Source organism: Carassius auratus, linkage group LG28B, assembly GCF_003368295.1.
Source record: "Carassius auratus strain Wakin linkage group LG28B, ASM336829v1, whole genome shotgun sequence".
Lineage (NCBI taxonomy): Eukaryota > Metazoa > Chordata > Actinopteri > Cypriniformes > Cyprinidae > Carassius > Carassius auratus.
In genome coordinates, this window is record NC_039293.1 from 3,070,013 (window position 1) to 3,097,136 (window position 27,124).

Genomic DNA, 27,124 nt, shown 5'->3' on the forward strand with positions numbered 1-27,124 from the left:
CGAAAGAGGAGTTCACCTCCGTCACCGTCGCACGTCATTCGCCCGTCCGGTGACACCGTAGCAATGCGCAAGCTTTTTTACGGAGTGGAACTTGAACCTGCGTCTGCTAGCTAGAACCGGCAGCTGCGGATCAGGATAGGAAGAAAGCACGGACTGGAGAGGTCGAGAATGTGTCCGTCTGCATGTGTGTGTGTGTGCGTAAAGTGTGTGCTGGATGGACTAGATAGACAAGACACCTGCTCGGCCTCTTTCGCTGTCATCCCTCGGTCAACCGTAGCTGCTAATGATTTAGGACAGGGGTGCAGCACCTGATATGAAGGACGCAAAGACCCGAGCTTGATTTATTGGGAATTTTACACAGTGTACAGTGTGTTGAAGGAGTTTTGCGTTGGATTGTGTGTTTGCCCATGTGTGAGTGTAACTGATTCTATCTGTCAAATCCAGGACTCTTCAAGGACCTCATATAGTCGGTATTTGGGAAAAAAAAAAACAGACACGGTTCAGAGAAAGGCAAGCAAACTGAAGGGCCTTTTGTTCTGAGACAGCCAGAAAAGAAAATTCATTTCCTGTCTGAAAGATGAGCAGGATTACTAGGGGAGGGGAGTGTGTGTGGAGGGGGGTCAAGATGCCACAAGGGTACACTAGAAGTCAAAATTGTCAGTAAAGTTTTGTTCTTGTTTTAGTGCCTTGAGCAAGCGATAGGACCTTGCATGGTACAGTAGCTATGTTTTACCCCTCCGTTTCTCTTTTCCTCTTCCAGTGTCAGCTTTAAAACTCGAACTCAGCTGTTTTAGCAAGGTCTCCTCGCCCCCAAAAACAACACACATGAATACGTCGTCGCTTTGACCTGGTCAGAGCCCACAAAGGCTGGAGCTTACATCCGTTTTCACAAAGGGAATACTGCTTATTTACACTGCCTTGATCTGGGAAGCATTTGGCACATTTCATTATGGACACAGTGGGTGGGTAACAGATAATGAATTAAAGGGACAGGTCGGCTAAAAATGAAACTTCTGTCATCCTCGTGTCGTTCCAAGTCTGTACGACTTACTTTCTTCTGAAGATTACAAAATAATGTATTTTGAACCTCGGTGGGGTCCAAAACAACTCTTTTGATGTTCTGTGCATGAAGGGGGAAAAAAAAAACCTGGCATTTTTCAAAATATCTTCTTTCATGTTCCACAGCAGAAAGGAAGTCGTACCAAGTTGAGGGTGAGGAAATGATGACAGATTTATTTTCTTTTTGGGAAGGTTTAGCCTTCAAATGTTTTACAGGTCCTGTTAACACTCAGAAAACTCTGTGTGAAGACTAAAATTCGGAGACTGACATAAATCCATACCAATTCAGAGGTTAATACCCTTTCCATTTCGCTAAAAGCTTATCGATTGAGATGTTTCCACCGTGTCGAGGAGTGAATCTGAGAATCCTTGTGCACGAGAGAGAGAAAAAAGACAGCATTAACAGCCTTGAGTCGTTAAAAAAGGCTGTTTTTGAGGCATTTAGCTGTTAGCAAATGTGCTAAGCTCGCATTACTGGACTTGTTTGAGCCCCGAGGAAGATTTTATTGCTCTTTCTTAGCTCAGGATATTTCATTCTCAGTTGTGTCTCAGATGTTTCTCCTAAATTTACTTTAAAGAAATTAAAATGGACACAAATGCATACAACTGTTAAAATTCAACTTGTGCATAGAGCTGTAAAACTAATCTGGCTATCTGAAATAACAATGACAACATTTGTGTTGTTTTTGCTTGTTAGTTACACATTTTGAGAAAGCACGTGTGAAATGACTGCCTCTTTTTCTTCATTTGACATTCATTTAATCTCATCGCTGCCTGGGAGAAACATTTTATGATACGAACGCGATCTAATTTGTGATTAAATAGATATAAGTTTGAGATTATAGTTTTTGTAATGTTTCTTGAGAGAGCGTGGACGCATGGCATGCAACACGGCAGTCCTGCGCTTGGGGCACGTCCAGGTGGAATTGATTTCTAACGCTGACGCCTGACCACATGGCTATGGATAAAACAGTGCCTTTTTGTCGACTGATGTACATGCTGTAAAACTGCCTGTGCCTCCTTAAGCATTTTTCAGACTGCATTTTAAACACTATTCACAATGCTCTTAACAAACAACGTAGACCGGAATCAGGGATGAAGTAGATACTTGAGTGGGAAAAGGGACCAGATGAGTTAATTTGGGATATCAGTGACCGACCCTAATGGGGCGTCTGATTGTATCATGGAAAGCCAGTAATCCAAGATAGCTGTTTACATGAGCACATCAAGATCAGACGTTCAGATCTGAGTCATCAGGAAAACATGCTGCTGCTCCCCACAAAACAAGAAATGCAATGCTTTTTGCCTCATTATTTTCAGGAAAATGATCGAATCATCCTTAAATAGTAGAATTTTAAAGATGTCTTTGCAAAGAATATATCTTGTTTTTAGCATAACGATGTTAAAGATAAGATCTGTCTATCTATCTATACATATAGATGTACACACACATATACAAACAAATATATACCTTCATATATATTTGTGTGTGTGTATTATGAAAAGACATCTTTAAATCTGGGAGTTTATACACACATATACAAATCTTTATCATTGAAAGTAAAGGATTTTTAGATATTTTAGCAAAAATACTTAAACAAGTGCAGTGCAGTTTAGGTTTTGATGTCTGAAAAGATTGTCAAGGGTAAATAAACACATAAGCATGTAATGTTTCTTTTATATTATTTGATAATCCCGTTTTTGGCCTTCCACGCAGATCTGGAAGTAGTCGTTCGCTTGATTTCCTCCAGATTTCAGATTCTCTTCAGCCCTTTTTACGTGAGCTGAAGGAGGGAGATTTATAGAGGGTGAACGAAAATTTACTGAGTTGTGCAATTTCATTGAAAATACGTGAGTAGAGTGTCACGGCTGTACAGTCGCAGACATACTGTACTCATACGTGTGTTCGGTCTCGTTTATCACCTCGCGGTATACTGCTGTACATAAATCCACATCTGAATTCCCAATTGTCCATGCGGTTTTGTTCTTGTTTAATGTCAAACGTGGCAAAGGTGTTATGACTGAGCGAGTCGTGAATGTACCACTGTTCTGCTGTTTCATTTTCTGGAATGAGAAAGAGTCAATCTACCTCTCTAGTTCCTGTTTTCGCCATCCTTACATTCTCCAGAATGCTATTTCTCTTTACGCTGGAGGCAACAAATGCCAAAATCTGTATTCTGTGTCCAACTATGTGATGTAAATAGTAGTTATTTATATTTTTACATTTATATTCACATTAAAAATACTTTTGAAAAGTTGTATTAAAGAACTGTTACGTGAAATAGTTCATCACTGTCTCATTTTTCTTCATGGTAACCTGTGTTGCGAAGCAAGTAACAGTAGCTTTTCCTAGGAAAATTAAGGAAGGAGCAGACGCTACTAACTTACTGTAACTACATTTTCGACTAACGTGAAAGCTTGGCAAGATTGTAATGTTTCACTTGCCCAAGGTCCAAATCTTTTAAGTGAATAAGTTTGCTTGAATGCTTCAAACGATTCATTGGTATTCTGATTATGCCAATTGCAAAGTTATGCAATATTAGTTTTGTTTCGTGTAAATTGTTCAGTTTAGAGTTATCATACATGCACAAATCAAGTTTTACACTAATCTATCCATCGTTTCAGGTTAACAGGTGTAAAAAATCCAATTCAAAATGCCAAACACAATTTTTCTGTTTCAGAACATTCACAATTAACATTCCCATTATGTTAGGAACAAAATTCTAAAATGGAACGTTCCCTTAACATAACAACAAAAGAAACCTTTTTTAAAAAATTTAAAAGACAAGATGATTTGAACATTCTAAGAACATTCAGAAACCGTGATTTCATACTTAATGCATACATTAGCAAAGCATTCCTAGAAATATTGTTAACTGGGTAACAAGCAAGTTTTAGAGTCGACAAGAAGAACAATTCGATTCTGAGAAATCTAAAAGAATAATGCCTAGCCTATATGTTCAAATCAGGAGGGTTTGTGTGGAAAACTGTTATAGCTTCTCCCTCCAGCTCTTGGTTCTTGTAGTTCTAAGGAACTCTGGCCCCTGCGGACAGATCTATAAATATCTTCAGAGAGAGAGAGCGAGAGACAGAAAGAGAGAGAGTGAGTGAGTCACAGGGCTTTTCTCTTTAAAGGCTGGCTTTCTCTGTATGTGTGCTCATGAACGGGAGATATTTTAGAAAAATCGTAATTAAATTTGAGCTTTGAACACTGTTTTGATTGGCTGTTGGTGTTCGCTTCACCGCAAGGAAATAATACTGATGCTTTTGATGCATTTATAAGTTTAAATTACTGAAGATGAAAGATGTTTTACCAACCCAGTCAAGCAGCTGTGGAGTATAACACTAATCAATAGCCAGAAAGCCCTGGGTTACTGTAGGTATCTCAGGCAAGACGTGATAAATCTGAGATAACTGATTTGGACGTCACAGCCATGGCCAATGGAAAAACAATCTCAATCTGTAAATCCAAAAGCATGTACTGATTAATCCCTCCAGTCATCTGATACGCTCCAGACACACCATCTACTGCGTGCATCATTACACTTCACTAACCAGTAAAAATCTCTTCTGCTCTCCCATTTGGTGTGTATATACATATATACACACACACACATATATACATACCCCAAATGAGAGAGCAAAAGACATTTTTACTGGTTAGTAAAGTGTCATTTTTTGAAAGAAGAAACTTTCTTACACCAAGGCTGCATTTATTTAATCAAAATAGTTATATTTCGAAATATTATAAAAAAAAATTGAACATATTTTAAAATGTAATTTCTGTGATAAGAAATAGAGCATCATTACTCCAGTCTTCAATGTCACAAGATCCTTTATAAATCAGTCTATGATTTTTTTAATGGAAACTGATACATATTTTTCAAATTTATATAAAAAAACAATATTATTTAAAAACAAGTTAGTCATTTTTTATAAATATGCATTTAAAATTAGATTGAATATTGATCAAAAAATACATGAAAGACATTTATAAGGTTGCATATACAAATGTTTATTATAAATTGTTTTAATATGACCAATTATTAGCTTTTTTTCCAACCAATTGCATCTTAATTTAAATTTAATGCAACTTAATTTGTGTAGGCTATGTGTGTGAATGTATAGCCTATATACACACATAGAGGTTATATCTGTGTTTTGAAAAAAACTATAGTAAATATATAAACTGTTTATAAATTATATATAATTTTTTCCACCTTTCTTACAGTAAAAATAAGTTATCATATAATCATCATATAATTATCATATATTATCATTAGCATATAGCCTAATACTTATTGATTGCCTGATCCATTAATTTGTTTCAACTAATGAAATTGCTAGTCATTATGCTTAATTTGCTGATCTCCACCAATCTTAGCCTGTGTTTGTTCAGGGAGAATCCCAGAATCGCGGACTGTGTTATACATCTACTCTTTGATCACACAAACATCTTTTCTTTAGGATGGAGAGTGCTGCTCTTATTCTTCACCACTTCAGTGTAAGAAGTCAATTTAGGACCTCTCTCTCTCTTTCTGTCCATGTCCTCTCTCTCTCTCTTTCTCTCTTTCTCTCTCCAGTTGCACTTACCAACCCACAGGTGATTGCTCACAAAGCGAGCGTGTCGTGTGAAACGGCCTGCCCTCAGCCCTAAACTTTGGTTAGCGTGTGAATGTTTGAGCAGGAAACAGGTTGATTTAGGGAAAAGAGGAAAGGCCACAGGAGGCGACTCTGGGCGTGTGATGGTCAGGCTAGATTACAGGAATCCTGGCAGTGAAGCTTTTCCTCCCCGCTCCACCCAGTCTTGAGTTTAGAGGCGGCCCGCGCTGACCTGTCCCGCTGCCGCTGATCTCTCCAGTCGATTACAGCAGCTCCCTTTCCTGGCTCCTCACCCGCTTCAGCACGCCTGCTTCCTCTCCCAGCGCGGAGCCAACAAACGGGTCACGCTTCGGTGAACTCCAAGTTGTTAATTGAGTAGGGATAAAAGGCAAAGCTTTTTGCTTTCCGTTCCTTTTTCTAAGAAAGAAAAAAAGTTCTGAGAGTATTCCCTCAAGATTTTCTTTTTGTTTGTTTTTGTTTTTTTGCTCCCGAGTTACTGTAAAATTGTCTCGTATTGAAGCCCGTTTCGTCTTTTTTCTCTCATTTCTGACATTTTTACTCAATTACAAGACATAGGCTAGACTCAAGACTATTTATCTCGCATTTGTGAGTATATATCTCGCAATTCTGACTTTTCCCTCAGAATTATAATATATATGCTAAACCCATAATTCTGATTTTTTTTCCTCAAATTTGTCACTTTATGTCTCAAAATTCTGACTTTTTTCCTCAATTGCAAGATATACGTAGGCTAAACTCGCAATTGTGACTTCTTTTCTTTTCTCAGAATTGTGAGATAAAGCCCGCAAGTTAAAATTTTTTCTCGCAATTGTAACTTTCTGTCTCACAATTCAGACTTTTTTCCTCAAAACTTCAAGATATAGGCTAAACCCATAATTCTGGCTTTTTTCTCGCATTTGTGAGTTTATATCTCACAATTCTGACTTTATGAAAAAGCAGATGCGACTTGTCAGGTCAGAATGATGACATAAATATACAAGTTAAACTCACAATTTTGACCTTTTTCTTTAATTTTTTTCTAGAAATTGCGGGTTTATCTCACAATATTGACATTAAAACAAACAATTGTGAGGTATCAGGTCAGAATTATGAGATTAGAAAAATGCGAGTTTATATCTCGCAAATCTGAATTTTTCTCACAATTCTTGTGAATTGAACTCATGACTGAAAATAGTGAGATATAAACTCGCAATTCTGAGAAATGTATTTTTTTATTTTTTCCCCCTCAGTATTGGACTCGCGATTATGAGTTTATAATCTCATAAAAGAAGTTAGATTTACGCAATTGCGAAAAAAAAGTCAGAATTGTGTTAAAAAAGCCAGAGTTTCCGAGAATGAATTTGCATTTCCATCTGCTGTTTATTGCATGATTGTTTTCTAACCTTTTAGTGGAAATAGGGTAACTGTTGTATACGATACTCACATATAAGGATACTACTGTTTAAAAAACAGTGCCAGGGTCAGTATTTTGAAATTTTAGTATTGCAATATTGCCATAGTACTGCTGCAACCCTATTACTTGGGCCAGTATGCAGTATTTAGGGTGTTGCTGTGTGGTTAGGCTATGCTGTTTGGCTATATATATATATATATATATATTATTAAAAAAAAACAGTCTATGATTCTCTTCCCGAAGCTGAATAGGTGAAGTGCATGTGATAATTTCATTAAAGATTAAGCTAAAAAAGGCAGAATGTTTTGACAGCTGTGCCTCTGTTTTTATCACCTGAACACTTAACATCTCTGTCCCTGAATGCACAGTGACAACTCAGGGAGGCAAACTGCGTTTTGATATAATCTTTCTCAGTAAATTAAATTACAGTGTCTTAGAAATCCCTGCATGGCTTTTAGACGTCCCATTTTGTTCTATCAAACAGCCTTTTTCTGAGGGGGGGAAGAAATGGGTGAATTATCCCTGTGAGGAGAACTTGAGCAAGGGTAAATGGAGGCGCTAAATTGACTGTAGCATCAGATGGCAGGGTGAACTCTACCAGATGTTCCCCAGCATTTATCCACCAATTAAGCAGCGAGAGTTTCCTGGAAAACCGCCTGCTTGGGGTTCTTCAATTATCCTCAGATTCAGCTCACACACCGCGGGAACTGCGCGGCAGGAATGTCAAAACAAATAACGATGATCCGTTTCCTGTTTCAACAATGCAAATATTTGGACTAATGTGGGTCAGTGCGCCTGAAATAACCACCAGGATCAATGCATGATTACTGAAAGCTGTGCTCTGATTGGAAAGAGAATATTGCATTATAAATAAGCAAATAAGCATCATATCTCTTATAAACAAGCTGATTGAAATGAATGAACATGCTTGTTGATGAAAAGATGTTGCAAGGTTTTTCAACTTTAACTGACGACATTTATATTTTTATTTAAAAGGATAGCTCAGAAACATACTCTATGCAGGTATAGATTGATCTGTGCATTGCAAGTGATTGCAAGCACATTCTCAACATTACCACAAGAGGCGCTGTAGCTTGCATGAAGGTAAACTCTTCTGCAGTTTCTTAGGAGCAGCTGTTTGAAGAATCTACTGTGCAAGTTATAAAAAGGGCACATATGATACTTTTTAAATAATGTTAATGTTAAAAAAAACACATTATTTTTTAAATACTGTACATTATTGTAGGTCCTCTATGCCCTGCCTCTCTCAAATGGGTAATTTTTTACAAAGTCCCTCCTTCCGACAAGCGCAGTCTGCTCTGATTGGCCAACTGACCCAGTGCATTGTGATTGGCCGATCATCGCAAGCACTCGTTGGAAATGTGATGCCCCTTTCTATAATCGCAAGCTTCATCTTTAAAAATAAATGTAAAGATGGTTAATAATGTTCTTAGTTTTACCATCGGTTCAAGTGTGAAACAGTAACAGAGTCACGTGACAGACACAGTGATGAAGCTCGTATGTGTTTGCAGCACACAAGCTACGGACGGTTAAGACAGCTGACTCCACTGTGTGACCATCTCTCTCTCTCTCTCTCTCTCTCTCACACACACACACACATGCAAAACTCTGCATTTGAACATTCAATAGCAAATACTTAAACTAATAACAGAACATACTTACAGTAGCTGATTCAGAAGTGTCAGATTGTCGTAGCAAAGTCAGAATGACCTCCTCTCCTACAGTAGGTTCACGAAACGTTCAACCATAAAATGTGTTGCTGTTCTTATGCAAGTAATCTTAAAGATGCCTAAATGCATCTACTTTCTGAAGGACAAATATAATAAAGTGCTTTTGCTTTCGCCTAGATACACACAGCATCTCCCTGACATGACTGCTTCAACACTAACTGTGCTACTGAAACCATGCCTTCTTTCTTTGTGTGAACATTTGGGCAGCATTAAGCAAATATTTCCACATAGTGACATAGACATGTTGGGGCGTGTTTGAATGAGACATTTTAGGGGGGCTTGGCAAAGTCTTTATTTTGATAAAGAATATCTCTTTGGATTTGAGACTTTATTCTTTGCAACTTTAAAGATTTTCTTCATGCACCAAGGACTTATAACTCTCCAAAGAGAAAGGAAAAAATTTAATTGCATCATATGACCCCTTTAAATCACATTTCTACGATGTAAAATGATTTTTCAAAGTTGAAAATAAAACAAAAATAAGATTGCTTATAGTTTAAAAGGAAAAGTCTTTTTGCTTCAAAATGTCATGTTCTGTGCGTTACATGCACTTTATAATTATGAATACAGAATTATTTTACGGGGAGTTTTAAACTAGTTTTAAATAATGTCAGTATTTATGATTATTTTGATTGCCATTTTAAATAAAAAATATTTGAAACAAAACACAATGTTTTGGGGAATATTGTTTCAAATTTTCTCGTAATTTCTGGCATCGTTGGCATTTTTTTATTATTTTATGTCAGTTGCAGTGGAGACGATGAATTTTGTGGTGTTTAGTTGGTTTGTATATATCATTTAGTTGCTGTTTGATATAAGTCTTATACCTGATTATCAAAATTAATTTTAAGTTGACGTCCTTGTGTAAGCTAGCTATCAGTCATTTATTTCCATTTCCTCATCATTGTGTAAATAATCAAAATTGTATTTGTTAAAGTTCAAGTGTCTGGTCTTGCCCAGAGCATATTACGGAAAGCCTGTTTAACTACTTCAATTACAACACAAGTATATTCATTTCTCTAAAGATCACAGAGTTCAGTAGTCTTGTGTGAATGACCCATATAAAGAATTTTAAGTGTGCTGCTGTATTGTTTCATGTTCAGTTGGCTTCCCTCCACTGAATTCAGAAACAAGTGCCAATAAACACTGGCGATCGACTGGAACCATGCAGCTATTCGCTACAGCTCAATTTCCAGCTGTAAAATTGTTTCAGGTTGCCATGAAAACGCACACCTCATTTGGACCCTTTCATTCTTCAACAGGCGCGTATTCTCCTGTTTAATGCTGGTCAGAGGCATATTTCTGTTCCTTTAAATGGCAAGCGTTTCTCTCAGTTATCTTGGTGCTTTGTGTGAGCCTAATTTACACCTTCAGCTGAGTCTGTTAACTCTGCACTGGTTTAAAAACCTTCAGACATTCATTCAGGCTTGAGTGAAGTCAAACACTGAAGAACAGGAACCTTACAAAGAGAGAAAAACAATGAACAGAAAAAAATTTTTATCACATAAAGGTACTCAAGCTTTCTCTGCACCTGTAATAACTCAGTTATTTAGTGTTATTTATATATGTGATGTTATATATTTTACAGTGGTCACCTAAAGCACCTCTGACTCTTCACCTTGTTAGATTACACGAGCTGGGACAAATGCATCCAATTCGCTTTCTTTAATATGATGGAAAGAGTTGTATATTACTGAATATGTTATATGCAGTTCATTCACCCTTTGTGATATTAAATATAAAACGTCAACCAAGGTGAGTTTGTTTCTTATTCAGATTACAGATTTGGAGAAATTTAGCATTGTATAACTTGCTCAGATACTCTGCAGTGAATGGGTGCCGTCAGAATGACAGACGTTTTTCAACAGGGATGGACTGTTTCATTGGAGGAAGTGGTATTATGGATTTTGGACTCATATTTTGTCCAGAAGTGACGGTTTAAAACATCTTGATGATGGATTTGTTTTTTACAAGCATACAGTTTTTGCTTCCAGAGACATTATTAACTGATGGACTGGAGTGGTGTGGATTACTTGTGATGCTTTTATCAGCTGTTTGGACTCTCATTCTGACGGCACCCATTCACTGCAGAGGATCCTTTGCTGAGCAAATGATGTAATGCTACATTTCTCCAAATCAATCTCAAACTCATACATCTTGGACGGCCTGAGGATGAGAATGTTTTCAGGAAATGTAAATTTTTGGATGAACGATTCTTTTAATACTGAGAAACTCATCATATATAATCTAACAAAACTGACATGAATTCTGACTCCACTGAATAATCGTTCCATTATATGTGTGGCGTTTTTTCCTCTCCTCTTTGTCTGTGGTGAAAGCCATTAATAATCACTCTGTCAGATGTGACAGGCTTGATGAAAGCCAATCGTCAGCACTTTGTGATGGTTACCATGAATACAAAACCCTCATTTATGACAAAGTCTCATTGTGACGTGACCTGTGGTTGAGTCCTGTGTTCACAGCAGATAACAGGCTGAGAAGTCTGACATTTAGGGACACAGTGTCGCCCAAACACTGGACGTATGATGAACAGAGAAGGACATAGCCTTTATCAATGAAAGAAGGAAGTTGCAAAGGTCTTGATTATGACATCTTAAACCTTCAAGAGATGTTAAAGACTTACACTTTAATATATTACACTCCTTCCGCACTGCAATACTTGATCCTGAGTATACTTCTACAGCATTTCACTGTCAATATTTGTGTAAAATGATTGTTGAACAGCATCAAACATTGACCTAAGCACTCGATCTCTCACAAAGCTGTGTTAGTTTTATGCTTTGTGTTACTCCGCAGTCTCTTTCTTCTCACATAATGAAATAATTTAAACTAGAATCAACAATTTTTTTTTTTTAATGAAAGGACAGCAACCAAATGAATTAATAATAGCTTGACTATTTGACTTTCTCTGGTGATAAAAGTTTGTCATCAGAAAATATTCCTTACAAGTTAAATTAAAAAAAATAAAATTGTTAAAATGTATCCAAAAAAAAGTAAAGTAATAAACACTGTTTTAAAAGTAAAAAAAATATATATTTACATATAGGCTATATGCAGTGTATATACACACACACACTTTGATTCTTTGATTAACAATTAACTTAATTTAATGTAAAAAATTATACATTTCCTCTGATTAATTTTGCTGATGTTACACTACATACTACGTCTCCCAGAATGCACTGAGCGAAACCCCTCCAAACCGGACCAGTCTGTGTCCCGCAGCGCCGTAAGCGCGTAATTCGAAATAGCATCTTTCCAGCCAATACATCGACGTCTTTTATCCGCTCAGGAAAACGGACCAATGGGGCTTCGAGCTTTTCCCGACGGCCAATCAGATCGCAGGAGCGGCCGTGGTGGGCGTATCCGTTTTCTGGCCAGTGAGCGCTCAGAGTTGATGTTTAAACTGTCCGCGCAGGCGTGGCTACGCGATCGGGGGGAGGGGCTTAGTGGAAGTTGCATGGTTGAGTCAGAGTTGTCTTTTAAACTACAACACTATTAGTTAACAGTCATCTAGTAGGTTAATCACTTAATCTGATTCTATTCATTTAGAGTCTAGTATTAAGTTTTAATTTCAGATTACTGTGAAGCTTAATTGCTGTAAGCTGACTTCTCAGATCCCTCCTTGAAATGAAAGCGGGCGGTAAGTAACTAACTTACTTTAATCTCACTAAATGATAGATTTTCAGTTATCTAACCCTAAAAAAATTATAATAACATATTTCGTCGAAAGTTATAAACATTCCTGTTTCTATTTCATCATAATCAAGACTAAAGTTTATGAAATAGCTACAAAAAATTTGACTTGACGTAAACGTATACCTGTTACTTACCCGTTAACCAGTATGTGATTAGAATAAACTTTATTTAACGATATATAAATATTATATTAAGCATAAAAAAATGTCGATGAAGTTGTTTTAGTAAATATTAATACACTAAATTATCTCCTAAACTGAGGTCCGTTATCCTCTGTCTCATGACTGGTTTATCAATCAGGAGGGAAAACTGTTTACCGGTCTCGAGCTGGTCTAAACTGCCATTGAAAAGCAACACAACTAATCGTTATTACATAAAATATGTGTTTTCTACTTATATCAATAACCTTTAAAGCATTTTAAACAATCCAGACTCAAAAAACATGTAAATAATCTCTCTTGGTGACCTGTATTTCGCAAGCAACGTCCCAGTGTACCTCCATCGTAGTACCATGGTAATATCATGATATTATTTCAAGTAACGTTAACGTTACATTGGTATTACATAAATATCATTGCTTATGGTTATAGTAATATATAGGCACCACAGTGTGTATCTAATTACAGTGGTATAGTGAAAAATATAGTGATAATATGTATTGCCATATGTAATGTTACTTTGTGCATTGCTCAACATATAAACTTTTGCATTTATTAATATTTAATGGTCAATAGTGGGCAGAGTGACCGATATATAGAACAAATGCCATATAGGATGCTGATGAATATGATTAATTCTGTTGACGAGACACAGTTATCTCAAAATGGCCAGTTAATCGGTTAGGCCAATAAAACGGTGGCGAAAAACACATTTGCAAAATTGCAGCTTATGAAGATCTTTGGTCACACGCTGATTTGTAATTACATTTCTTTATTGCATTCTGGATGCAGTGTGCTTGTGTTAACTGTGGATGTCTTCTCCAGGGCTCCACTGTAGATGTGCCAGATGTTTCCCTGTGCCTGTCCGGAGGCGGGTGCGAAAGCGTGCGCCTGCCGTCGTCCCGCTGCTGTCTCTTCCTGAAGAGCTGCTCCTGTGTGTCCTCCAGTGCCTCTCCGCTGAGGATCTCCTCGCCGTCAGAGCTGTCAGTCCAGCCGAACACAAGCATCTGACCTCATCAAGCTGCCATGACCTGACAGGGGTTTCTAACAGTGCATGTCTTGTGTTCCCGCAGGTTCATTCTCATCTCAGAGACGTTGTTGATGGGAACTCAAGCGTCTGGGCACGAGTGAGCTTCAAAGACCGCTGGCCGGCTCCTGACACCGTTTGGTTGTTTGAGAGGTATGATATATTTTCACCAGTTTTTCCACCGGTTTTCAGTTGTTTGTGACTGCGGACGAGGACCGTGAAAGTAATGATTCACATTCATTTGTGGACCGGTTTGTGTAATTGAATCAAAACGAGTGCATCAAAAGGGCCTCGTGTAGATCGATTCACTGTAGAACAAGTCTTATGTGAATCATTTTCAGGCATGGAAAACATTATTTTATTTATTTTTTCAAATTAAATGGTATTTCCAGGTTTTCCATTACTGTGGAAACTAGGGCGGCATGATTAATCAAAATAAAACCTAAAATCACATTATAGCGTAGAGTGATTGAATCACAAGACTGATCTAATTAAAGAAATATGTGCTGCGTGTTTCAAAAATGAGTTAATTTCTCTCAAAATAAAAGTTTGGTGGTTTAACGTGTATAGATAGGTAGATATAGATTAGTATTGTTATTTTATAGTTGGACCGTAAAGTTAAATGATTAGAAAAGGCAAGATTATTTATATTTCACATTTTACACATAAAGGTCATCTTAAGTGCTTAACATTTAAAAGGAATTAAAATAATCATAAAATAATTACGATAGATGCACAAGAAATAAAAGTAGAGAATAAAATGACTTTAAATTGTTTTAAAATATATGTAAAAACACAAAGATAATTTTTATATTTATATATATATATATAGATAGATAGATATAGATGTTTTTATTTTATATACATGAGATGTTTATAATTATATAATTTTTTTATAATTATTTGATAATAATGTAAAAAATAATAATTATTATTTCCTTAGTTTTGCTTGCATTTTTTACTTTCAAGACAGATTAGTAGAAGCTTTTTTTGTTGTTGCTTTTTTTTTTTAATGTCATTTTATTTCATTTTTCTCATTAATTGTCCTCTATGATATCTAGAGCTGCGGAGAAGGGGAACTTTGAAGCTGCTGTGAAACTAGGAATTGCGTATTTGTACAATGAAGGCCGTAAGTTCCTGCTCTCCTTCCCAGTGTTCCTCTGATTTGATTGGTTGATTTGATTGGTTGAGGGTGTGGTTTGATTGGTCTGATCAAGCTGTAATGATGTGTGAATGTGCTGCAGCTTCGCTCAGCGAGGAGGGCCGTGCCGATCTGTGCGGCCGCATGGCGGCGCGCTTCTTCAGTCTGGCCGAGAGCCTCAGGTCCCCGCTCTCAGACCCCTTCATCTGGCTCTTCATCCGGCCGCCGTGGTCCACGTCTGGAGGCTGCTGTAAGGCCGTGGTGTACGACCGACTCCAGGCCGAGTGTGAGACCAACCTGGTGAGCAGCATTCATAGCCACGACCAACGTTTCTGGTGGCTTTTACTAGGATATAACTCCATCGAATTAAATAATCATTAAATAATTATTTTATGCATTGACAGTAATAAGAATGCTTATTAATAGTTGAACACCAATAATAGAAATGCTAAAAAATTAACCTTTGCATCAAAGGAATAAATTCAGCTTTAAAATACATTCAAATATCAGTTATTTCAAATAGCAGTATTTCACAATATTACTGTTTTTACTGTGGTTTGTGAATAAAGAAAATGCCTAATCGGTGAATGTTTTTCAAAAAATAAAAATAAAATACAGACAAACATTTAAATGTTAATGTGTATATCTATATAAATAAAATACGCAATAATTAGTAAATATTTTTCAATACTGAATGATTTATTCATTTGGTTTACACTTAAATTCATATCTTTTTATTAAAAAATTTAGGTGTATATTAATATATATATTTATTAAATATTTTGCCAATGTTGGGTAACTGTTTTCTACAACACTAGAATAAAAAGTGCATAATTATATTTGTTATATTTGCAGGATTTGTTAGCATCTCATTCTAAATATAGCAATATGTTCTTGTGTGTCCAGGGCCGGAGAGGGCCGTTACTGTACTGTCTGGCTCGAGTCCTTCAGCTGTTTGATGTGAGTGTCCATTAAAACTGAGAAAAGAAGGAATTTGATTTGTAGCATCGCTGAATTGAGTGATCTCAAAGTCGTGATCCGTGAGATGCTCATGTTGGTGTCTCTGTGTTTGTCAGGATGAGGAGAAGCGTGGCGAGGCTGCGGTGATGCTGAAGGAGTCGGCGCGCTGCGGGAGCGTGCAGAGCTCGTATCTGCTGTGGGAGATGAACCGCGGGACGTCGGTAAGAGTTTCCTCAGGACTCGCTGATCATTGTGAGTCTGTTTCTCTGCTGATGGCTGCTGATGGCTGGTGTGTGTTCTGTCTGCAGTCGACCGATCCCGGCAGGTATCTGCAGTGCATGCGCACGCTCCGGGACTACGCTGCTAAAGGATGCTGGGAAGCTCAGGTGACTACACTATAAATGTGCATGGAAAATTAGGTGTTTTTTTATACACATTTTTAATCGTAATATGCATGATGAATTTATTTATTTTTGCTGAAATATTTTATAGGCACCACAGTGTGTATCTATATATGTCTATATATGTCCATATATCTATATATATATATATATATATATATATATATATATATATATATAAACCTATATATTATATATATACATAAATAATATAGTAAATTACATAGTAATGTGTATATATTATTTTCCCTTTTGGAGACCAGAATTATTTTTATTTTAAAACATTCCATTAAGAATGAAGGCAATTACTTTACTTATACTTAATGTATAAAAAATTAAATGTAAAAATTATAATATATATAATATATTTTTATATAATTAATAATTACATTGTTATGCAAACTTACTGATATTGTGAGGCCCAGATATAGTTTTAGACTTTGTTCAGCATTTCATTATCACTGAGAATGAAAACAGTTACTTGATTTTATTTGAAATGTGTAAAATATTTAATATAAAAATAAATAAATACATTTAGAAAAATAAATGTTTACCCACACACACACACACACACACACATAAATTTATTTATTTATTTATATATATATATATATATATATATATATATATATATATATATATAATTTGTATTAGCATGAATAGAGCCATGGTAGCATGATGTTGAACTATAAACAAACATCTTGTTTTTGATGGCTCTGGCTTCAGTTTATTTTCATGTTTTGACCTTTGCTGTCTGAACGTGACGTCTGTGTTTGTGTGAAGTCATTACCGATCATCCGTCTCCATTATGCTTCCATTCTCACGATGCCTGTGCTCCGAGCGCGCTCATAATGGAAGAGCACGGCCTGGAAAGCTGCGTCATCATTCCTGTCATCTCCTCTGGAGCTTTTCTCTGCCACTGTTGACATTTATTTGTAATAATCAGCAGCTGTGCCAGATTGAATGCCGCTCTGACGCGTGTAAATAAACATGTATGGGGGCTTCAAATGAAGAGTGGCTCTTTTTATTGCTATGGTCTGTACATTTGTGACGCCATACTGAACACACACATTCTGGGTTTCGTGTTTGTCTAACTTCTCTGTTCTGGTTTCCCAGCTGGCATTTGCGAAGTCATGTGGATCCGCAAGTCCTCTGGGTCTGGAGCCGCGGGCCTGCGCTGAAATCATGGCCCAGTTCTTCCACTCCGGACCGTCTCCCCTGAGATACCCCAAACACCTGCAGGGACAGGACATCACCACCAAGAGGTACAACATCAACGCTTCAGATCAGCTCCTGATTCAGCCTGCAGCTAATAGACATGGAAACCTGCAACTAAAACGAGCCACCGCGAGACGTATAATTTTAATTTAATTGTAATTGGCAATGGTAACTAATAATGTGACTTTGACCCAGTCGTCTATTACAGACGTTGTGAATAAAACCCCCAAACTTCACACAGACAGCAAGAAAGCTAAGGCTATCAATGTGAAGATCATGGAATCTGTATCCATTGTAGTGATCCACAGATGAGCAAAAACATCATTTTTTACAACAGATTCACTGACGTTAGAGCTGACGCACATCCACATCAACCAAACTAACATTACTAGCCAATCAGAATGTCATTATGACATATGTTATATAAAGCTTGAAGCATCAGATCACAGATCAGATCGCCATGACAAGAACTCAGTACTTGTATCAGCTGCAAAAATCCTGATCGGAGCATCACTTGTGTATGTGTAATTGTCCCCCCTGTTTTTTGGCAGGTATATTCTGGTGGACTGGCTGGTGGAGGTGACCACCATGAAGGACTTCTCCAGTCAGGTGCTGCACGTGACCATCAGCTGTGTGGACCGCTATCTGAGCCGGCGCTCGGTGCCCAAGGCCCAGCTGCAGCTGCTGGGCATCGCCTGCATGGTGATCAGCACACGGTGAGCCGCTAGCGCCACACTGACGCTCTGTTCCTGCTGTTTCTGTGCCCCGCTGAACTCCCTCTGACTCGTCTGACCCCTCAGATACATCAGCAAAGAGATCCTGACCATCCGCGAGGCCGTGTGGCTCACAGACAACACCTATCAGTACGAGGACCTGGTGCGCATGATGGGGGAGGTCATCTCCGTGCTGGACGGGAAGATACGGGTCAGTTATACAGACGGAAACACTTTCACACCAGCTCAAAGATCTCATTCTAGGCTGCCGGCTCAGATTAACAAAGCCTTGCATCTGAAGTTCAGAGTTCATCAGTGCCAGAACTGAGAGAGCTGTGGAAGAGCTCACTGGCCAATGCAACGTTTATCAGTGAAGGGATTGCAATGCGTTTGAGAAAAATAAAAATGTCAAGAGGGATGTTGAATATATAAATGCATTTCGTTCAATACTGACAAGCAGTCTAAATCAAATAGCTAGTATTTATAGTGATTATTGTTTTGTCTGTTTATGTTTATTGTTTTGCCTGTTCTAAAATAGAAGTACGTAATATTGCTTAGAAATTTCTGTAGTAAATTGTATGTTTATTTCTGTAAAATATTTTGTATTTTTAAATAATTTACAGGAATGTACGAATATTATGGAAGCTTTATTATAGGTATTATGTATGTATTTTTTAAAAATATAATAATAGAAATAAATATATAACACAATTAAAATAGGTATATAATTTTAAGATATTTTATGTAAATATACAGTATATATTCATATTTTTTCTAATTAAAAATAATTATTTTACTCTATTTTTAGACTTTTATTTAATAGCATTTTAACATATAAAAAACAACTTAACACTATAAACGCATATAAAAGATTATTATTTTTTCTTTACATCTGATACTTATATTTACGTTTCCAATAACTGATATGTAGATCCAATGTTTTACGACTTATATCGCATGTAATAAAAAGTCTGAAAACCGTGTTGACTTCCTGTTGAAAGCACAGCAGTGCAATGACAGCGTTGTACCAGATGGTGCCATTTTATCTGTAAAACTGATATTTAAGAACTTATTACATGGAAGACAGGTTATCAGTCTGTCTCTAATAAAAGATTATCTCACAGATGTTCAAAGCCAGGCTTTCTGAGCCTTAAAAGAGTCAGTTTAATTCATATGAACCATTTAATGGTGCTACTTAGTAACATGTTAATGTGGTGTTTCAGACCCCCACAGTGCTGGATTATGGGGAGGTGCTTCAGTCTCTGCTTCCTGTGGAGCGGCGCAGCTCTCACCTCTTCAGCTACATCTGTGAACTCTCTCTGCTCTGCTCGCCCCTCACCGTCCCGGGACCGGCCCGACTCGCCAGCGCCGTCCTGCTGCTCACCCGAGCGCTGCACAACTACGGTACCGCCGCCGTGCCACCGAACACATGAAGCATTAGGGATGGAACGAGTCGATTCACGATTTACAAAACCTGAAAAGACGCTCTGTGTCTAGCAGAAAAAGACCCGTTTTAAAAAGCTCTCAGGACTTTTTTTTTAAAACATTGTTTACTCCATAGGATTATAATGTACAACAGACTCTGACCTCCTCAGAAAAGACGCCAAGTGTGAACATAGCCTAAGGCTTCGCCTGTGCTCTTTCCATTTAAAATTAGATGCAACCACTGCATTTTAATCATCACCCAAACAGAGATACAGCAACATGCAGCATGAGCAGTTTTTAATCTAAATTTGACTGTATCATTTTAAAATTTGAAGCAATAACAGAATGGTGTGACTTTAGTTTTGATAACTATGCATAAAACTAGTGCTGTCAAACCACTAATAGTGATTAATCGCATCCAAAAAAAGTTTTTGTTTACATAATATATGTGTGTATACTTATTATGTGTATATAAATACATGCATGTATACATTTCTGAAAAATGTTTATATATTTATTTAGAATATAAATTATGTAAATTAATTTGTGTGTGTGTGTGTATATATATATATATATATATATATATATATATATATATATATATATATACATACATACATACATACATACATACACACACACACACACATTATGCAACCAGAATTTTTCTTAAAAATTAGAGATTGTTTAAGAGCATAACATAAAATGAGTGCTGAATGAGATGCAACTCCACTCTCTGCCAGCAGGTGGCGCTTACAGACACTAATGATGATGTAGTGTGTCCTGGGTTACCGCTGTAAACAAAACAGAGCTGTGCTTGTAAACACTACTTTAATATGCATTGTTCAGAGCCAAGATGAAAAGAAAATATCACGTAGACTTCTCTAAAGACGGTCGGTTGCCCTCAGAGATATTAAAATAACCTCTCACTCCAACTGAATCGCAATTAGTTTGGTATCTCAGCCGGTTTGAATCGTCACGTATTTAAATCGTGGTTCCTCGTTACATCCCTATGAAGCAGTCCACAAGCCTCATTGAGAAACGTGTGTGTGTCCCAACAGTTCCCGTGTGGCCCGTCCAGCTGGAGGAAAACACTGGACTCTCCAAACACGACCTGGTCTCCTGCGCGTTACTGCTCTACGTCAAGTGGTGAGTGTCTGCGTCAATCCTAATCCATCGGATTCATTCACACAGAAGCGTTTATTGTTAAACTGAGCCTGAGAGAAGCAGTCTTTTCACAGCGTCGCTCTGTAGTTGTTTTATCGCGGCTGGTCTGTTTCCTCCGCAGTGTTTCTATGGAGGCAGTGATGTGCAGTCAATCGAAGTCAACCTATTTAATTCGTTTAGGTTAAGTTGAAATACTAAAGTAACTAATGCTAATAAATGCTATATAAACACACTTTAAAAAGCACAAACTAATGAAAAAGACAAGCATTGCTAAACATTTAAATAAAATTAAAGTTAAAGCTAAAATATTAATATATGAAAATGTATTGATATATGAAATTTCAGACCTACATTAATAATACAACTGATATAACAACATTAATAAACAACAAGATTATGATGATAAATTGTAACTAATAACAAATTTAACCAATCGTTTGAAAAAATCATAATATTATGTTTTTGTATAAATTATTAGTTATAATACTTATCATTATTATATTTTTATTTCTAATAAAATTGTTGTTGGTCTGTCTCAACAGTATTAACAGAAAATATTCAAAGTATGAAAGTAATATATCAATTACTTTAAAATAACACTAATTCTAATTTCTTTATTATTTTATGTTTTTTATATTAGTTACACAATATGTTAGTAAAGTGATTCTGAATTACTATTTCATTTGTTTGTGGAGCGTTCTGGCTCTTATATGTAGCTCTTCAGATGTCTTCATATGATGTCTTCAGATCTCTCAGGCTGAGGAGAGTTACAGCGCTCTCTCTCTCTGACTGATCTCTGAGATAATAAGCCGATGTCCCACTGATTTCGAGCTCAGTGGGGTCCCGAGGCGTGCGGAGCGGGTTCATGTGGTTCGGTTGAGATTGAGTTATCTGCTGGAGATAAATGCAGAGCAGTCGAGCGAGTTTTCTGATCTGCCCTCTGCTTAATCTTAGTCTTAATATAACACTTCTGTTTCAGGTTCAGCTGTGACTCACCTCCTGGCACCAAACTTTTACTCTTCTGTTTTATATAAAAAAAAAAAAAAATGCCTGGAAGTTACATAAAGTGCATGAAATCTCCATAATTTAACATTTATAGACCTGTGAATGTGAAAGTCAATTTTTCATAATAATAATAATATAATAGGATACGTTTTTTATGATTTGTCACTGACGCGACTCTTTCTCTCCACGCACAGTTTCGGTCAGGATGTGCCCAGAGACTACAGACACGAGTCTCTGACCGGAGTCAAGCAGAGGTTTGAGGACGACTCGTATCATCAGATCAGCAGAGACGCGGTGAGTGTGCTCGGCTCCTCTCAGAGTCCTCTGTAGTTCATCTGGTGAAGTGTGTGACGTGAAGTGTGTGTCTGTGGCAGGTGATGGGCTTTAAGGAGCTCTGTCAGGTGCTGGAGGTCCCAGAGGTGGAGCCGCAGGTGGAGGCGCCCAGCGCTAGCTGTCAGCTAGCAGAGATGCACACCTTCCTGTCCTCTCCCACCAGCAACAGCAAGAGGTGTGAACTCATGTTACGTGCATTGGCCTGAATCCTGTCTAGAGATGCAGGATCATGTTAATCTTTCAACCCTGACTTTTTACATTTCTTTTTATGTGTAGCCTATAGTGAGTATCTTGTGAGTGCAGTATTTCTACATGAACACCAAGACAGTCTGAGGAAACATCAAATATCATTCATTTCAGATTGTGGGGGGCACTGTAATTTAAGAAAATCCATTAAATTCTGTAGCTCTAATAGTTGAAGTTTGCAACATTTGTATACACAATTTATTCTATGTTTTGCAAATAAGCTTTCTTTCTTTTTTTATCATTTTAACAATATTAGGGGAAAATATTGTATGTCATATATGAACAGACAAATCCTGTTAATTTGATTTTTTTAAATATATATATATATATATATATATATAATGTTCATTAATTTGTTATAGTAATTCGTTCAATTTTTTATTTATTTTTGTTTTATATTTGGTATATATTATAAATTATAATATTTACTTAGTTATATTATTTGTTAACAATACTTAATCATTTTTGTATTATTAAATAATGGCATTAATTGTAAAACATTAAAAATATATTTTTATTATAGTATACAAGTGTATATAATATATAAGATTTATTAATTAATTAACCTGCATCAATATTTTTGTTTTGTATTTTTGAAGTTAATGTTTAAGTTATTTGTTTTTTAATAAAAAAAATAGGCCTGTTGTAATTTAAAGCATTTGAAATGAAAGTTTAAGTGTGAATACTGTTAATAAATGAAACCATAAATGTAGAAGATCAGCCATCATATATACATCATACATCATGCATCTCTAATACTGATGTTTTTTTTTCTGCATCCTTAAAATGATGTTTTGAGAGAAAAGATGGTGATGATTGGAATGCATTGATTTTGTTTTTATTGTTTTTGTTGATCAGGAGGCGTGAGGACAGCATGCAGGAGCACCGGGGCAGCTTCCTGGCCACGCCCACAGCCGAACTGTCCACTCAGGAGGAGATGCTGCTGGGAGACATCCTGGACTGGAGCCTGGACACTTCCTGCTCCGGCTACGAGGGTGACCGGGAGAGCGAGGGCGAGAAAGACGGAGAAAGTGAGTGGGGGAAATGGCTCATATATCATCTAAATCATCTTCTGAATCATCTTACATAAAAACAATAAGCAATTGTTATTGATGCATGAGTCACATTAGTGTCACGACATCTTGAGTTCATCAACTTGAGATTCATATTGCATGGATTCTGAGCAACCACTTCAGTTTTAGTTCTATTTTTATAGAATATATTTAATAATATAGAAGCATTATATAATTTTAAATGCAAGGCGAGTTTATTTATAAAGCATGTTTCATACACAATGGTAATTCAAAGTTAACTTAATACTTTTTATTAAAACAGTTGTATTCACTGAAAAAAAAGGAAAGCTTTCAATCATTGTTAAACTAACTGCAAAACAAATGACTTTAATAAAAATAATTTGAATGGAAACTCATAATTTAATTAATTTAATAATAACATTGTTAAAATTTAATTCACTGAAAAATATTTTTACAATTTATTAAAATTGATTATTTCCCATTTAAATTACAGATAAAATCTAAATCATTAAAATGGGATTTATTTTTATTTAAATTGTTTACACAATGTATTACTAATTTATATTATCATTTCATTTTTTATTTGAAAAAAATTTTATTGTATTATTAAAATTCTCACCTTCAAAAAATTATTAATTATTATAATTGTATTATTATTATCAAATGACTGTTAAATCTGTGTCTGTTCCTCGCTCAAAGCTTAACTTCAGAAGACTTGAAATAAAGCACAAAGCTTGCATGGGTAACTTATGCTGTTTTGTAAAATATTACAGAATCTTGTTAAAGCTCAGACTTCTCTTTTCTTAATTATAATATTACATATATTTTTTGCTTTATTTTGTGCATGATGTGCGAACAGAAAATACAAAAATGTGAGCAAAAAAAAAAAATTTAAATCTTCGTGGCTGTTTCCTTTAAGTTTCATGACATTTGAATTGTCCAAGCACCTTTTCAGTCCCACTCATCGAAAAGGAGTTTGATGAGTAACCAAATGTCTTTCTGCCTCAGTATCAGCTATGGAGGTGCAGATGGAGCCGGCGGTCGAGTGCGCTGACAGACAGATGCATTGTTGTGCTCTCTCCAGCGATGACGACAGCCTTTGTGAAGAGCCCACCGAGGAGGAGGCGATGGGTGGGAGCAGCAGACCCTGGACACGCCACCTATCCTCCTCCTCGAGCACCTACTGCACAGAGCGCCTCAGCTCGGGATACTCGTCCATCCAAAGTGTTCCCAGTCCGCACGTCTCTTCCTCTGTGGTCTCTCCCAAAAATCCCGCCGGTTTCTGTCTCCTGCTGCCGCCTGCGCAAAGGACTCGCCGACAGGTGAAGAGGAAAAACACAGCAGCACATAGCGAAGGAGAGGCGGAGCGCGACGAGGATGCAGCCAACGTGGCCTTTCTTAGCCTCTGATTGATTGACAGGAAGCTGTCATCACTTGACGCATCACTTCCTGACCGCCCACCAGGAGCACATTGGTTCACTGGTGCTGACGTCTTTATCTCAGAGCAGCAAGAGTGAGATAAAGGGCCTGAAATGTCAATTTCTGAGCTTTAAATATGATCAGAAAAACAAAGGTCAAGTTTTTTCCTTCCCATAATGCAGTTCACTTCGACTCCCGATGGCGGGAGCGCCTTCACCCGACTGTTGCTGCTGACAAGCAACGGGATTAATGCCTCAAACGTGTTAAAATCACTGGAACTGTCACTGTTTCTGAAGTCTTGTGTACGTTGTTACGTCTCCGAATTTATAAAGCATACTGTTTACATAATAGGACTGAAAGTTTATCAAATATGTCTTTTACGAAGTTACATGCAGCTACGGAGAAAACCCACTCAGTCCATGAAGGTTCATGTTGACAGATGCACTCTGTGAACAAAACTGGTTCGTTTACATCGATGTTTCTCATCGCGTATTTTGATTATTTATCCTGAACTGGACTGAACGACTCCAGTGTTTTTATATTTGCGTATTCGTTTGCGTTCGTCACTAATCTTCTGCCAAAGTTCTTGCATTAACTATTTTCATATTGTTTTTCTGCTTGATACCACTGAAGGTTTGACCTGTGAAACCTATGGAAGCTTGTTTCCGACACGGAGTAAAAAACTGATGCTTTATTTCTTTCTCGCAGTTCTGACTTTTTTCCCCTCACTTTTGTGAGTTTACATCTCGCAGTTCTGACTTTTTCGCAGAATTAAAGAATTTTAAACCTTTTAGAAAGTCAAAATTGAGGTAAATTATTTTTCTCAGAATTGTACTTTATAACTCACGATTGTGAGTTTATTTGAAGAATGATTTTACGTTTTCTAATACGTTCTAAATCAGAACCGCACGATGTAAACTTGCTATTGTGAGAAAAAGGCAGAATTGTGAGAGATAGATTCGCAATTGTAAATTTGCGAAATAAATTTTATATCACTCAATTTTGAGAAGTCAGAAAAGTGCAAGAAAAGTCTGAATTGTGAGCTATAAATTTGAATTTGCTAAATACATTTTTCAAAAATAAGCGTACATTTGTGTGGGAAAAAAAATGGAACGAAAAATATATAAATTCGCAATTAAAGTTCTGACTTTATAACTTGCAACTGCAAACTTAAATCTCGCAATTCGGAGAAAAAAAGAATAGTCCAAAAAGTGGTGTAAAAAAGTGCAAAACAATTTATCCTGTGGTGGAAATAAGCTTGCATAGAAAACTGTAATCGTACAGTAAAGCTGTATGAATTTATTCACATACTTTTACGACAGATCCAATGCAACAGCCGATGAATGTGATCGCTTGACATGCTTTTTCATAATGACCTCGAGAGATTCCTGAGCACTTTTTATGACCTAATGCTGAAAACCGAAATGATGCTTTGTAACAAGTCTCCAATGTTTTACCTTTATATATGCTTGAACAATCAACCGTACATATATATATTTGTGAGTGTTCGACTGTGTTCATCTGTTTGAGGTTATGACACTAAAAGCATTAAGTTATTATTTTTGTGCAGGTCTTGTTGGTACTGTATGCTAAACATCACTAAGGATTGCAACTGTAAATAATTCATTCTTGTGTATAAGTGTAAATATATAAATGTATGAAGCTGTGAAAGGCCATGTGAACTTGAAAACAGACGTGTTTGTTATATTCTGAAAACCACAATAAAACAATGCAGTAGTTATGTTTGCTAGCCTGCAGTGTTTCTCTTGCATACTGATGGGAACTTGTGGTTTGCAACCATTTCATGTCTATCACTGCATGTTCTACACCCACTTTGATTTAGTATCTCTACAGATCACGCTGTTACTGTGGTTTGGTGACCTCGTGAACATGCTGCTGGTCAAACAGTTGCTAAACTGAGGTTTCATTAAAAGATTAATGATGTTAGTCAACCATAACTGAGTTGTAGGTCACATTAAACAAACAAACAAAAAATAAGGCATTTCTGAGGTCTGTTGCACCTGAATATTTGCATAAATAGTGTGATACCAAATTTGCATGATTCAAAAATGTGAACTAGTAAAGACACAATATAAAAAAATAAAACTTATGTGATTGAGTTATGTTTTAAAGTAAAAAAATATAATATTGGAACATGCAATATATATATATATATATATATATATATATAGTTAATCCACAAATGAAAACATGATGTTAGTATTTTTTCTGTTATTTATTTTTAATGCTCAAAATAAAACGTAACAGGTAATAAAAGATGATAAACTAAAAATAATACATCAAATGAAAAGGAAGGTATTAAACACGTTC

General features: G+C 36.6%; 1 protein-coding gene across 1 annotated transcript; it reads left to right on the forward strand.

The window, feature by feature from the left end:
* Positions 1-12,272: 12,272 nt before the first annotated feature.
* LOC113067740 (cyclin-F-like) lies at positions 12,273-26,543 on the forward strand. Its single transcript, XM_026240190.1, has 17 exons — positions 12,273-12,490; positions 13,530-13,687; positions 13,778-13,884; positions 14,793-14,860; positions 14,976-15,172; positions 15,779-15,832; positions 15,949-16,053; positions 16,141-16,218; positions 17,350-17,498; positions 18,003-18,167; positions 18,252-18,375; positions 19,388-19,568; positions 20,651-20,738; positions 21,956-22,055; positions 22,136-22,269; positions 23,199-23,371; positions 24,383-26,543. Exons 1-17 carry the CDS (start codon positions 12,478-12,480, stop codon positions 24,781-24,783), a joined length of 2,295 nt encoding a protein of 764 aa, XP_026095975.1. The 5' UTR covers positions 12,273-12,477; the 3' UTR covers positions 24,784-26,543.
* Positions 26,544-27,124: the final 581 nt, after the last annotated feature.